Raw genomic sequence first — 14775 nt, 5'->3', positions numbered from 1 at the left:
CAGAAGGGGGAGTAAACAACACTCATTTCCTCGCTATCCTCTCCTAGGAAGGGGACTGACGAAGCTAGTAAAGCCAACAATTTTTCAATAAGCGAAGGAAAATCTAGATTCTCAAATAGAGGAATTGATGTCACACTTGAATCATCATCACAGGCAAAATCAGTAAAGAACATCACGGAGGCAAAACCTTTGGGGACTGACATGTACGAATGGAAAACAAAGCTATTCACATCATCTAAAAGCTCTAAGAAGTCCTGTTTCTTTGCCGAAATCTTCTCGAACCAATGTCAAGCTAGCGAGAGCTTTTTGGGCAAGGTAGAGAAGGAGTTAATAACATAATGGCACTTCGTTGCACCGGAAGAGAAATGGGTTATCTTCAAGCCCTTGACACACTCCCACGTGAAGATTTGCAAAAAACTAGCATAAAGGAAGCTCTTCAGCGGAGCACTACTTGCAACATGCTCCTCAACAACAAAACCAGCTGGACCACATGGCCACACGTAATCCCCATGGCCTAGAGAATCACTTGGCGGCTGAAGGTGTCCTTGCTATTACAAAAGATGAAATGGCCCAACCACAAATACAACATGGCCTCAAACCGATAGTTTAGTTCTTGTTTCTTTTGCCAAAAATGCGAGCCTTACTTGAAGGGGCACTTTTTTCAAAATATTAAAAGTATCAGCGTCTGCATGAGGAATAACATAACGGAACAGATTCCATATTACCTGCAATTAGAAGATGCATAATATTGGCAACATCTTCCAGAGTGGGAGTAAACTCTCCCCATGCACAAATGAAGGTACGGGTCTCTATGCTTAACCTACTAGCCACGTGGCGAAGAATTTCAGGCTTAAGGTGAACAACGTGCTTCTTGGTCATAAAGACAACATCCAAAACATTGGCCCTTGTCAGGGTCGCGCACTGGTTTGCAAAGCCAAGCTCAGTATCCACCCAATCTACCCAGCCAGTGGCCTCATTACAGGAGAACTTAAAGTGGATCAGCATAGCAAGAAACAACCCACTCTCAATGCAACACCAGGAAATGCGCCTGGGATCAATATGAGGGACCAAGTCTAAGGAGGGATCATCCTCCTTGAAAGCCTTGTTCTGAGAACCGAAATGGGGCAGCAGCCTGCCTCATTGAAAACGGTCCTCAGTAGTGAAAGACCCATCCACTGCAGTTAAACACTTGGGTGATTCCGCAGCCATAGCACACCTATGGAAAGCAAACACTAAACCATAGATATTACAAGCCAGTGCAACATGCAAGAAGAAACATGCAAGCATACAAAGCAAAACACAACAAGGAATCTACCTTGGGAAAGCAAGCAAGCTCACCCTGGGAAAGGAAGCAAGTGCCCTCGGAAAAGCAAAAAAGTACATTCATAAAATTCAAGGCCTTTCATGAAAAAGTCAAAAACTTTAACATGGGACTATTTTCCCTACATGCTATCACACAAAACACATGCATCTTTCCCTATACATGCCACGCTATCAAAGCCTTACAAGATCTAGTCAAGGAAAGTATGTTATGTGCATATCTAAGCAAAAACAGGCTATATATAGTCAAGCTAATCATGCCAAGCAAATCAATACAATCAATCGATCGATCCCGCTTAAGCACGCATCAACATGTAAGCAAGCTAAGCTCGATAACAATTATACAGTATACATGAAAAGCAGGAAAGAAATCACAGAAAGCAAACGCACGAGATTTCAAAGAAACAAGACTGTCCAAGGAGTGGAGTTCAATTTCCCGAAAGAAAAAGCTGCACCACTTGTGCGCCCATGCTAAAATCCAAAAATCTGTGGAACACATAATCACATAGAGATGACGCATGCCTAAGTTCATCACCAGGGCATACGAAAAAGGCAAAAAGAAGAAGAAAATTTCAATAAAGAGTCAAGGGAAGAATTTCCTTACCTGAAGAAAACCTTGTCGCAGAGCATGGAAAAGCATAAACGAGATCAGAAATTTGAAAGAAAAGTAGTTATGGGAAATTTGAAAAAGAAGAAGAAGAAAAAGGGAAAACAAGGACAAATTAAATACTTGTCCTGGGGAGAAGAGCAGTTTGTAACGATTACCAAGTGGAGGCCGGGGAATACACAAAGTTTTTCTATATGATGGGACGTGCATGGGAAATAAGGGAGCACAACGACAGCGAGTTATCAACTGCCATGTAGGAAGAGGAAGAGTCTTATCAGGAAGCCCACGTTCAGAAAGGAATTCCTTGGGCATAGGGTTGATTATTCATCCTACTCAAGGTGTCTCATAGCCCAAATAATTAAGGGGGCTAATGTTAGGGCCCAAAAATGTCACACACCAATCCAACCAAGTCTCAAGGCCCAATTGTCATGCAAAGCCTACAGCCAAGCCCAAAAACATGACAAGGCACAGGATCGATGAGGAATATATTTACCAACATGCCATGCCACGGTGATTAAGTCGGATATTCACGCCATGTTCATGCCTATTCATCACACCATGTTTCCTTAGTCAATATCCATGCTAAGCCCAAGACACATATTCGAGGCTTATCAAGTGGATTGTGGTATGGATGGTTATGGAAGGTTATCAAGTTTACGTGGACTCGAGGTCATGGAAGACATTAGGTTACTTAAGGGCCCAAAAATCCAAGCCCATACCTATTGTATTTCACACAGGCATCATTGAGAAAGAATTAGCCTAGTTTACCCCCTTCCCTAGCAAGCCAACTCCCTTAGTTAGGACCAAACTAGTTTCTTGCATTAAATGCATGTTAAACCCAACAAGTTAGGCATTTAATGCTGACTTTCCCTTCCCAGCTTGCACATACAACCAACGCATGAAAGCAATGAGGCGGTTTACCAAAAGTAGCACCTGCGGAAGGCCGCCTTGGTAAAGTCGCGCCTTGGGAAGAAGCAGACTGTTGGTCTAAACAGTACATCTACCTTACACCAAAAGGGAAATAATAGGAAGGCTAAGGAGAAGGGAAGGGAAGACCAAGCCACAAGGGGAGATTCCCTTAAAGCATAGAGAAGAAAGCCATTACAGAGGAGGAAGAGGAACACACAGAGAGATAGGAGAAACGCAGAAAGAGAGAACCACCCAAGAAATAAGCCCAGAGAGTTCCAGTTAACCCAGAAGCATACTCCAAGCCTCAAGCATCACCATCTATGCAACCTTACTAATTCCCACAGCCTTCAATCAAACATCTTAACCATAAGAAGACTTGTTATCACCCTAGGAAAGCCCAAATCATGTAGCTAAGAATGCCATACAACCATGCAAATCCCTTCGCTCTCATGTAAACTGATAATCTTCTAGCTTCCACACCACGCTCACTTGAGCAAGTCATTATCTTGATCAATCATGCTATCTTTGAGCCGTTCATATTACCGGGATATTTCATAAGACAAGTTAACTCTTTCGAGATATCCCAGGACTTATTACTAATCCATACCAAGGGAGACAATAGGACGTCCTCAAAGCCCAAGTCCACCTCAACCTAAAAGTCCCCTAACACCTTCCACCGATCATAAACACCACCAATTTCCTTTTGTCTTGTGTCAGAGTTTTCTTTGAACTTATCAACGATTTTACCAACAAAATCTTGTTATTTTGATTCGTGCCAAGGACACTATCTTCACTAATAGAAACCCATGCCAATCATAAAGCAACATCTTCCTCAAAGGACCAATTACGACCTCTAATATGATCTTTTGCCATCCTGAAAAATTGTGAAATGGGAAGAAATAGTTTTGGAAGATGGTAGAAAGAAAAATTGGAAGAATTGTAGGAGAAAAGTGAGTTTTATGTGGATGTTTGAATAAATACATAGGTATTTATAAAGTTTTTGGGTGAATTTGAGTTAAATAATTTTTCTTACTTATTTTAGCGTTGGATTTAAATTTCGTCCTTTTTTTACCGTGGGCCAAGGAACATGAGGCGGGCTATCACGTACAGGCCGTGCACACGTCTGGGCTGGGCAAGTCTAGTTCACTCCCCTTGTTCTACTCTCACATGTGGGCTCCACCTCTAATTTTGGGATAAATCTTGGCTAGAATTTGGTTTATTTTTTTTTTTAGTTCTAACACTTAAACCCTTTTTAGCACAAGGGTCGGAATGAAGTGGGGTGGGAGAGGGGAATAGAAGGGAGATTTTAGGACTTATTCCTAGGGTTGGAGTTGGTCATAGGTAAATAAGGGAAACATATTAAGAAGAAAAACATATTAAGGGAGAGAGAGAGAGAGAGAGAGAGAGAGAGAGAGAGAACATATGTAGTCTATTTTGTGAAAAGAATTCTTGCAAAAATATATAAAATAAAGTTGAGTACGTACAAATTTTATAAAAAAGTAAAGCTACATACAAATTATCTTGTTTAGACATCGAAAGCAATTTCTAAGTTTTAAGATTATTTTTAGTGTCATGTTATTTTGTAAGGAAAAATAATGCAAAGGGCTTAAAAACTTTGAGTTTTAATGATAAGGATAAAATAAAGGGTAAAGTGAATAGTACTAGGATTGACTTTTTAGTATAAAAATGTGGTTTTTCGTTAAAATGAACAATACCAAAAGCTTTTCGTTAAAGTTCCCTTTTTTTATGGACATCAAATTATCAAATGCATTACATGATAAGTATTATTGGGAATACTTAAAAATTTCTCAAATTTCTCCAAATTTTTATTTTGTTAAGTAAATAATATATTAAAAGGGCAAAAGCCCAAAGAGAACAACAAATGAAAACTGGGCAAAGAAGAAAACTCTAGGCACCAACAAACAAAAAGGAAAACCTAAACACCAAAGCCAAAACCACATAGGGAAAGGCAATAAACAACTTAGAGACTAAGGAGCAACAACATTCCAGTTATAGAAAGCTCCTATGTTAATGGTTGAAGGCTTAACTTTCAAAGTACACATTCAACACCGAATCATATTGCTGATCAGCTGAAGAACTGTAGCAGGAGGTTTCCTGCAATTGTTAAAGATGTGGTTATTTCGCTCACACCATATGTAGTAAACAGTGACTGCCAACAAAAGTTTCCTAACCACCATGGGAAGGGATTTTCCCACCATTGGGCTGCTACATACTCCACAAAAGAAGGCCATGAAGGGTGGAGCCAATGAACCCCACACCTCATTAGCACATGTCGCCAAAGTCTTTCACTATAAAGGCACTCAAAGAAAAGGTGAGAGTGAGATTCCAACTTAGAGTCACACAACACACAATTAAGGTTGGCACGAGGAGCATATTGACCAATGCGATCAAGCGTAGTAAGCTTATTCTTTATAGCTAGCCACAACACAAAATTTGCATGTGGAATAGACACATTGTGCCACACCAAGTGGTTCCAAGAGATTTTAGGTGCCACAGGACAAATGCAATTCCACATAGAAAACGATGAGAACATACCGTCTTTGCTAGGAGCCCAAAAGAAAGAATCCAAGTTTTGAGAAGAAGGCATAATGTTGTAGGAATCTGATTGAATGTTTAAAAAAAAAAAAAAAAAAAAAAGTTTAGTTGGTAGTAAATGGCCAACTCCACTCAGATGCCCTAAGCACATAAGAAAGCTTGGAATTTATATGAAGACCAAAGGCCAACACAACCTCGTAGCCCCAAACATCTAAGAGAGAACCATAAGGGTGCCAGTTATCATGCCACATAAAAGTAGATGACACATCTCCCACTGAAACATGAATAAAGGGCTTAATAAGTTCCCGACGCTTTAAGAGTTTCCTCCAATTCCATGAGCAAGTAGACGGCACTTTTAGGCTCCAAAAGCACTTGTCTTGAAGGAAATATGCTTTGACCCATTTAGACCACACATTACCACCTCCATGACTGAACAAAAACCAAATATGGCGAGCCATAAAAGCTAAATTCCAAGAGTGTAAACCTTTAATCCCCAATCCTCTTTCATCTTTGGGGCAACAGACCTCCCTCTAAGACATTTTAGCAAAATAATTCCCTGATGCCTTGCTGGACCATAGAAATCGATGAAAAAACTACTCAATGTCTTTCGTAATCTTTTTGGGCAAGAAAACGTGAGAAGCCCAAAAAACCTGGAGGCTACCTAAGATTGAAATCACCAATTGTAGACGACTAGCAAAAGACAATGTTTTATGCTCCCAGCTGCAAATACGATTATCAACATTCTCAAGTAAAGGCACACAATCTGCATAGGTCAACTTAGAACTGATCAAAGGCACCCTAAGATACTTAAAAGGAAGACACCCCTCTTGAAACCCAAAGCAACTTACCATTCTAGTCATGTCTCTAGTTTTGACTCTAGCAAGAAAAATATTACTCTTAAAAGCATTAGGAGTTAAACCAGAAATGTGAGAGAAGTAATCCAAAGCTTCTTTTAAAACCCTTGCAGAGAGTAAGTCTCCATGGAAAAAAACAAGCAAATCATCAGCAAAGGCCATATGAGTAAGTCTGATCTTATCACATAATGGAACAGAAAGTGAGGGGAAACAGCCACTTTAGCATGCATAATTAAGGAAAAGACCTCCATGGCAATAACAAAAAGGAGAGGGGACAAAGGATCCCCTTATCTAAGACAACGCTTCCCCGAAAAGAAAAAAAAAACCAACCAGTTCACCATTAACCGCGACGAAGAAATAAGCGGTGGAGATACAACATCGGATCCATTGAACAAACCTTGAATGAAAGTTAAAAGCCAACAAAACACCAAGCAAAAACTTCCAATCCAAAGTATCATCTGTGAATATCCACCTTGATTGCACACTTGGGAGTTCCATTATTCATATGGTAACCACGAAAAAGCTCTTGGACAAGAAGAATATTATCTCCGATACAACGACCTCCCACAAAGGCAGATTGCGTATCACTAATGATGGTAGGCAGAACACCTTTAATTCTATTAGCCATAATCTTAGAGATGATTTTATAAAGAGTGTTGCAACAAGAATTAGGCTGAAAATCCCCTATGGAAGAGGGGTTAAGGATTTTAAGCACAAGGGTAATTATAGTGGTGTTAAGCTCACGAAGTAACCGGTTGGAGTTGAAGAATTCCTGGACTGCAAGAATAATTTGAACACCAATAATAGGCCAAGGTTTTTGAAAGAAAATGGCATTAAAGCCATATGGGCCTGGGGCTTTATTAGGCTTCAAACTGAAACAAACTTTATGAATTTCTTCACCAAAAACCTCTTTTACCATAGCAGCGGCCATATCAGAAGAAATAGGACTTGTGACAAGGGTACAATCAGCAAGATTGACTTCAGAGATCGGAATAGCAAAATCATTGTCAATAAGACTTTGGAAAAACCCCATAGCTTCATCTTTGATCTCCCTTTCAACAGTAGTAATAAACCCATCCCTTCTACAAATAGAGGCAATATTGTTTCGATTAGCTCGCTTCTTAATAGAATTGTAGAAAAAATGGTGTTCCTATCGCCATTAGCCATCCATTGGACACAAGATTTCTGCTTGACAAAGCTCTCCTCCCTCAAAAGGCAATCAGAGTAGTTCTTCAATAAGGTTTTCTCTAGCTTAGCCAAAGACCAGTTAGTAGGCATAGACGCTAAACCACCCCTGGGCAGTGATCAGAGGCACCAGCAGGCAAAAAAAAATAGTAGAGCTGTTAGGAAACATAGATAACCAACCACTGTTGAGAAGGACATGGTCCAACTTGCGATAGATAACTATGCCATTAAATTGCTTATTGCATCAAGTAACAAGTTGACCACAGAATCTCAAATCATCAAGGCCAACATCAAGTAAACAATCCCCAAACTCAATAATAGCATTAGACCTCAAATTAGAGCCCCCATCAGTTTCTCCAATGGATCGGACAACATTGAAGTCACCAAGGACAATCCAAGGGGCATCACCAATTGAGTGCTTAAAGGAGCAAAGGTGAGCCCAAAGAGCCTTGCACATATTTTCATCATTGGAGCCGTAAACAAAGGAAGCATAAAAACTTTGTCCCATTAGAAGAATTTGAATCTGACAATGGATAGCTTGGTCAATCTCCGCCAAGTGAGAAACATGAAGAATGGTGGAATTCTAACCCACCAAAATTCTGCCATTAACATGGCAATTGTAATTGTTGATGGTTATCCAATTATGAAAGACAGATTAAGCAACAACATCAATAATATTCACACGAACTCTGGTCTCAACCAGACCAACCAAACAAAGCTTATTTGTATCAATGAAATAATGAACCTTGAGCTACTTAGGAAGCCCATTTAACCCTCTGACATTCCAACAAGCGAGATTAATCATTTGAGTTTGAACAAGATCAGTCTTGGGCACTACAACCCTTACCACCAGCCTTAGTTGTACCTTTACTTCTTCTTTTAATGAAATCTCTGGGATGGGAGAGCATCAATATCCTTACCCAAAATATGGTGATTTTTCAGTATCCGGAGAAGCAGTGGCCTGAATTTCTAAGTCAGAGATATTCTCCAAAAAATCAGGTGCTTTTTCAGAGACATTCTCCAAAAATTCAAGGGCTTCAAACAGATTTGACACCGCCATAACAATCTTTGCAGGCAGGAGAGTTCCAACGGGACTAAAAGGGGAAGAAAAGGGTTGAATAGCAGAAGTATCGACCAAGGCCTTCCCAATCCTACGCCATTTTTTTAACTTAGGGGTACTGAAAATTTCATGGTCAACAGTAGGCAATTTTTCAGATGTTGCAATGGTGGGAATTTCAATGGGAGTAGGTTTAGGTTTGTGGGGACAAGAGGGTTCCAAATGACCAAACGTTTTAAAATGAAGACAAATACGGTGTTTACACTGAAACTCAACACTTACTTCCACAAAATAGGGAATTTCCCCTTCCTTATCAGGTTGGACCACAAGATCAAAGGAATCAATAAGAGGCTCAGAAACATCAACTTCCACGCAGATTCTCATGAAGGAAATCTGTTTCTTCGATTCAGTGAGAGAATCCACGTAAAGTGGTTTATCGACAGCACTATCAACATGACAAAAACCCTTATGGAAAAAGCCATGGAGAGGACCATCATTAGCAAGAACATTAGCAAGAACATTAGCAAGAACATCCACCAAAACTTTTTTAGTCCACAACTTCTTAGTTAAAATGCATACTGCAGAGAATGAGAGTTGTTTATCAATAAAGTACCCAACGAGACAGTGGCACCATTCTTTAGCCGTTGCAACTACCGTGCTACGGGGATGACTCACCACTTTACCGCCACCCACCAGTTTTGGTTTGCAGTAATGGAGATTCAAAGATCCAGTTGAAGCACTACCGTTACCACTAACAGCGTTCAAATAGCTGCCTTTGAGATTTTCCACAGATGTATGAAGAGTCCTCATCGAACTAGTGACATGACTATGTTCATGGGAAGGAGAAGAACAGTCAGGCCTGATTCATTGAACAATGGGATTATCATCCACTAGGACCGAGGTATATATCCCACTATGAGAATGGGAATTATCTTGCTGCATATTGGAAGAGCTTTACACGTTTTACAGATTAAGGGAACTGCTCAACGTTTCAGCTGACACAAAGGGGCCCACCACTCGGGGTTGCTGCAAATCGGGGTTGCTGCAAATCCAAACCAGAACCAAACAAAATATCTAGCGAGGGGCCCACTCTAAGAGAGCACATTTCATTAGTAGACAGCAAACTACCGTTACATACCAAGCTCGACTCATGAGGTTGAATGACCAAGCTCAGCTCCTGAGGTTGAACGATAGATGGGCATGCCGGAGCAACATCTTTGTGAAGAAAAATTCCATTCACTACATGGCCATTCACAAGTCTAGAACTATACTGCAAATTTTCCAAATGGGGACTGGAGTTTCTCAAAGCAAACAAAGCATTTGAAGAGGGTGGTGCGAGTGAGGAAGGTTGAATATGGGACGATGGGGTTGTGGATTTAGTGTGAGGAAGGGGAATTAGGGATTTTGGGGCAGCAATTTTGGGATTAAGGGAAGGTGATCGAAGAGTGGGGTTGGAATGGCCATGGGGTCTAAGATTGAGGGTTTGATTGGGGGCGAGTGCAGGAGATGTAGCGGGTGCAAGAGATTGGGGACGGGTGCATGGAATCATTGGTGGCGGAGGCGGTTAAATAACAAAAAGGTAAGGGGGGGAAGCTTTTTGACCCTTTTGTTATTTGGGGTTGTGGGTCCCAAGTATAACTTTGTTTTCCTTTTAATTTCTAGGTTAGGGTCCCTGAAATTGGACTAGGATTCTCTTCCCTCCTCTTTCTATCCCCTTTTATTCCCTCCTCTCACACTCTTTATTTTGCCTTTCTGTTTTTATAAAAAATTAATATAAGATGTTGACGTGGTTTAACCGTGACTTTTCAAATAAAAAGGAAAAAAAGGAAAGGAAAAAAAAGAAGAGGGGAATAATCCTTGTCTCCCAAAATTTTACTTGAAGATATGATTCATGCAGACCTAGTAGCCACGTGGTATCTCAAGTGCCTAGAAAGTGGGGTGGGGTCATCTTGATTAGAAAGCCCATTAATCTACAAGATGTTTAAGTAAAGGATCCATAATGTTGAAATCTATTATCTACAAGTTTTTATGCGGGTTATAACCCTCGGAATATTCTCACTAAATAATACAGTGACTAATTATACAATTTAGAAAGAAAAACAAAGAATAGGCACCACTTTATGACCAAAATTTTCATATATATACGATCCGTTTGAGCAGCCATTTGAGCACTCGGAACAATTTCAGACAAAACATGCCTGCTTCTACTTCCTCTACTCATCAGCTCCTTCAGGACGTCCTTGGAGGCTTCAATTCCAGAAGATTACTCCTACAAAACCCACTTTACCAATCACCAAACACCGCCACTTCTCCAGTTTCCACAAACAGAATCGACTCACCGTCAGCAGACCAATACCCTGGAGACAACAGCTTCGATGCTAACGTTGTTATGGTCCTCTCAGTCCTCCTGTGTGCCCTAATTTGCTCGCTAGGGTTGAACTGCATCATCAAGTGTGCTTTGAGGTGCTCAAGTTTTGGATCCTCCTCAGAGTCCAGATCATTGGGCAACAACAACGCCACCTTAGCTAGGTTAGCCAACACAGGAGTCAAGAAAAAAGCCCTAAAAACTTTCCCGACAGTGAATTACTCAGCTGAGTTAAAACTGCCTGGGTTGGAGACAGAGTGTGCGATCTGTCTATCAGAGTTTACGACTGACGAGCGCGTACGCCTTCTGCCAAAGTGTAACCATGGATTCCATGTACGCTGCATTGATAAGTGGTTGAGTTCGCACTCTTCATGCCCAATATGCAGGCACAACTTGATCAAGACGTGTCAGAAGATTGTAGGCTACAGTACTCAAGCTAGCTCATCGGAACCAGTTCGAGAAACCATTGTAAGCATTGCACCACTTGAACCCGAAGGTTTCTTACGTAGTTATAGGGGTATTAGCTAGCTGAGTTTATGATCTTTTGTTAATTCGTTGCTATTTAGTTAATATTAATATGCTTAACTTTCTGGGTTTGAGCTTTGTGCCTCGGGGTTTTGAGCCTTCATTTCACTTAGCCAACCCAACAGCCAATACAAAGTGTAGTTGTTGCTTCTTATGAATTTGTGTAGTGTTTGCAATTTGTGAATTGTTCAATTCTTTACAATAATAAATTGTTCAATCCATTTTTAATTAAGTTAAAAAAAAAAACCAAGTTCTACCAACTAGCTTTTAATTTAATAGTACTTCATCTCAACGCTAAAAAATATCTCAAATTCGAATATATCTTTCTCCATCAATTAAAGAAAAAACATGGGCTGACTCAACATGGCTAGAAGATTTGTCCAAAGTGTCTGGCTATAGGATTTCTGTTAATGGAATCACTTGATACCCCAGCTAGATTTGAAATCTTGAAAGGGAATCCCCCAATCAGCGGGGACAACTAATCAATTTCTTTTAATTTTTTATTTCAATCAACATTCTAAAAGCAATTCTTTTAACCTTTCCCAATAATATGCTACTATACATTACAAAAGGCATCGCTAGTACCATATTAAAAACGCTTAAAGAAATAATTGTCAAGGGGTGCGCTTGGCTGTGACAAATAATTAAGTTCAATCATCTAGAATTCGTGGCCTATAGATAGGCCTGACAATTTCTTAAACGACCGGTTAACCTGACTCAAAATCACATGAAATTAACAAGTTTTGAATCGACACAATAACGAATCGGGTCGTTATCGAGTAACCCAATAAGCACCTTTTAAGATAATAGATCGGTCCAGGTATACACGCAGTATAACGACCCGTCCCCAATTATTATGATTTTTATAATTTTAAAAAGTGAATTTACAAAGATGTCCTTCGAGACAAAGCGTTGACTTTTGTTAACTGCCGTGCCGTGTCATGTAAGGTTCATTTTCTTGGTACTACGGACGCGTGGGCGCAAACGGAATGCAATTTGGAGTTATACCGAAGGAGAAATTAATCTTTAAAGCTGGGGGCATTTTAGTAAATTGGTTATCTTCTGGAATGCTCCAGATTTCTAGAGCCAAATCAAGAAGGCCACGTGTGTGGTCCAGATTAAAAGGAAGAAAGTTAGGCGGTGGAGATGGAGGATAAAGGAGAGAAAGGAGGGAGAGGTGAGGCGAATCAGAAGAGGAGAGATGTGAGGGTGACCAATCAGGGAAGAGAGAAAGGAGAGAAAGGAGAGAAGAAGAAAAGGAGGAGAACCGCCGGGTTCACCATGACCCGTACCTAACTCGGCAGAAATACATGAAATCCGGTGCTTTCTCTGGTCAAATTCGCACAAATTGCACCGGCCCACTACTTGGGAACTTCTCATCGATCATTCCTCTTTGATTTTCTGCACAAATTAGACAAGATTTGGTCTTGGTTTCATGGCAAGAGCGTCAGCGGCACCGTGGTTGAGCCTAGAAACAATGCCCAATCATTGGTTGGAGCGTCAGAGTCGATTTGAGGACGAATCAAGAGACACCCTTTTATAGGGTTTCCGACAGATCGAGGGGAATTTGAGATGTTTTCCGGCCAAATTAGCATTAGTCACAGGTATGAAAGTTGCTCCACTCACTGAGATCTTCATTTCTGTGAAGTTTGAGAATTTTTAGAAATAGTTGAATTTTCCGGTGAGACGAGGGCGGCCGACCACCACCAACGGTGGCACGTGTGGCAGCACGTGGCCAATGGGCCGCCGATACTATTTTACACTAAATTGATATGATGATCTCATATTTGATATCCATATGATGTTATTTGAGTATTGTGAATCTAGTTTGATTAAGGTGCGTTACTTGATAATTATATGAATCAATGATCCGACTGTTAGATCGTCATCAAACTTTGATACATTATAACACGTAATATTTGAGGATATTAGAAACTAACGGATCAGGAATCTGGCGTACGGATCTTCCCAATTAGGACATGTAAGTTATATGTTCTATTGATAAGAATTCTAAGACATGATTTGATAATTGTTCTAGGTGGCAATCGTTCGTGACGCCTTGATATTTGTGCTAGGGAGTTGTGGCGCGAACTCCAGGTGAGTGGGCTTTTTGGTTTTCTATATATACGTATATATGTTTCCCATTTTTCCCAGAAATGGTTTTAAGTGAAGTTTCATTTAAAATGCCATGTCATGGTTGCTTTACATTTTAGCCTATGCATTAGTATAGCTTTGCATAATGTTCCATGATGTCGCGGAACCCAGGTAAGCTACAAGTGAGTACATTATGATGTGAGTCGTTGTGATGTATATGGTTATGCCTAGATGCATTTGGTTCTCATTATCCTACACCCTGGTGTCAGTGCTCCGCCTGAGGTCAGGGCCTAGCCTTCACGTGATTGTTCACCTCCCACACCACTCGCTCACCTTGGATCCAAGGCAGGTGCCATCCTGTCGTACATACCACATTAGGTGGTTCTGACTCGTAAGTGACTTGCGATACTTCGCACAGCCTTCACATGATCGTAGCACTTAAGCGTACTTATTTACACCCAGTCTGTCGTACATACCACATTAGGTGGTTCCGACTCGTGTGCGCGTTTAAAGCCGTATATGTCACGTTAGGTGACTCCGGCTGGCATAACATTTTACATTGATTTATTTCACCTGGCTTACTTATTTCATTGCTGAGATACTTCACATGGCATATACTTGGTTTTCACTACTCTCAAGCAGGATTTCTATATACGTATGTATTATTATTTTTTGGGAAATTATATGGGTTTTACGGCGAGGGGTTATAACGTTTTCAAAAGGTTTTTATTAAAAACTTTATTTTCAGGCCCACTCACCCTTGTTTTTGCACCTTCCAGGTTTTAGTTGCTGAAAGTCTGTATTGACGAGGATTTATGGTGGATCTCAGTATAGGTGGCTACCTCTAAGGGTATGATCCTTACCCACACTACGGTACTTTACTTATGCTCTGACGTCACATGTGAAATCGATTCATTCCCGCTCACAGCGCACTCTTGTCTTTAGGTACTTTTAGGTTTAAATTTATTCACATTTTCCACATCAATATACTTTATGGCTTCATCACCTTCCAGGTGTTGGCCAACACAGCTCGATTCGGAGTCCTAGTGAACATTCCGAGTCGGGGTGTGTCACGCAGGTAACTTGAAACATGATAACAAAATATTAATTTTATAATTTTATACCAATAAAAAAAAATACTATAATTAAGAGCACTAGGATTTAATTCCAATTAACCCAGCAGTACAGACACAAAACTTAATTCTTAGTCACAATTTTCACCTTCTATTCTATCTCCCAATTCGATTCTATATCTTCGCCTTCTCCCTGTCTCGATCGAGTTCTTTTCCTTCACGGATTCCAT

At 40.4% G+C, this 14775-nt stretch overlaps 1 protein-coding gene across 1 annotated transcript; it reads left to right on the top strand.

The window, feature by feature from the left end:
- The first annotated feature begins 10595 nt into the window (after positions 1–10595).
- On the top strand, positions 10596–11529 carry LOC137719381 (RING-H2 finger protein ATL78). Its single transcript, XM_068458424.1, has one exon. It carries the CDS (start codon positions 10683–10685, stop codon positions 11379–11381), a length of 699 nt encoding a protein of 232 aa, XP_068314525.1. The 5' UTR covers positions 10596–10682; the 3' UTR covers positions 11382–11529.
- Positions 11530–14775: the final 3246 nt, after the last annotated feature.

Source organism: Pyrus communis, chromosome 16 (genome assembly GCF_963583255.1).
Source record: "Pyrus communis chromosome 16, drPyrComm1.1, whole genome shotgun sequence".
Lineage (NCBI taxonomy): Eukaryota > Viridiplantae > Streptophyta > Magnoliopsida > Rosales > Rosaceae > Pyrus > Pyrus communis.
The sequence above is the reverse complement of the archived record's forward strand: the minus strand, read 5'-3'. Positions and strand labels throughout refer to the sequence as shown.

What these genes read in the sequence shown, in the direction of transcription:
- LOC137719381 (XM_068458424.1), top strand. Translation starts at nt 10,683, where the DNA reads ATGCCTGCTTCTACTTCCTCTACTCATCAGCTCCTTCAGGACGTCCTT.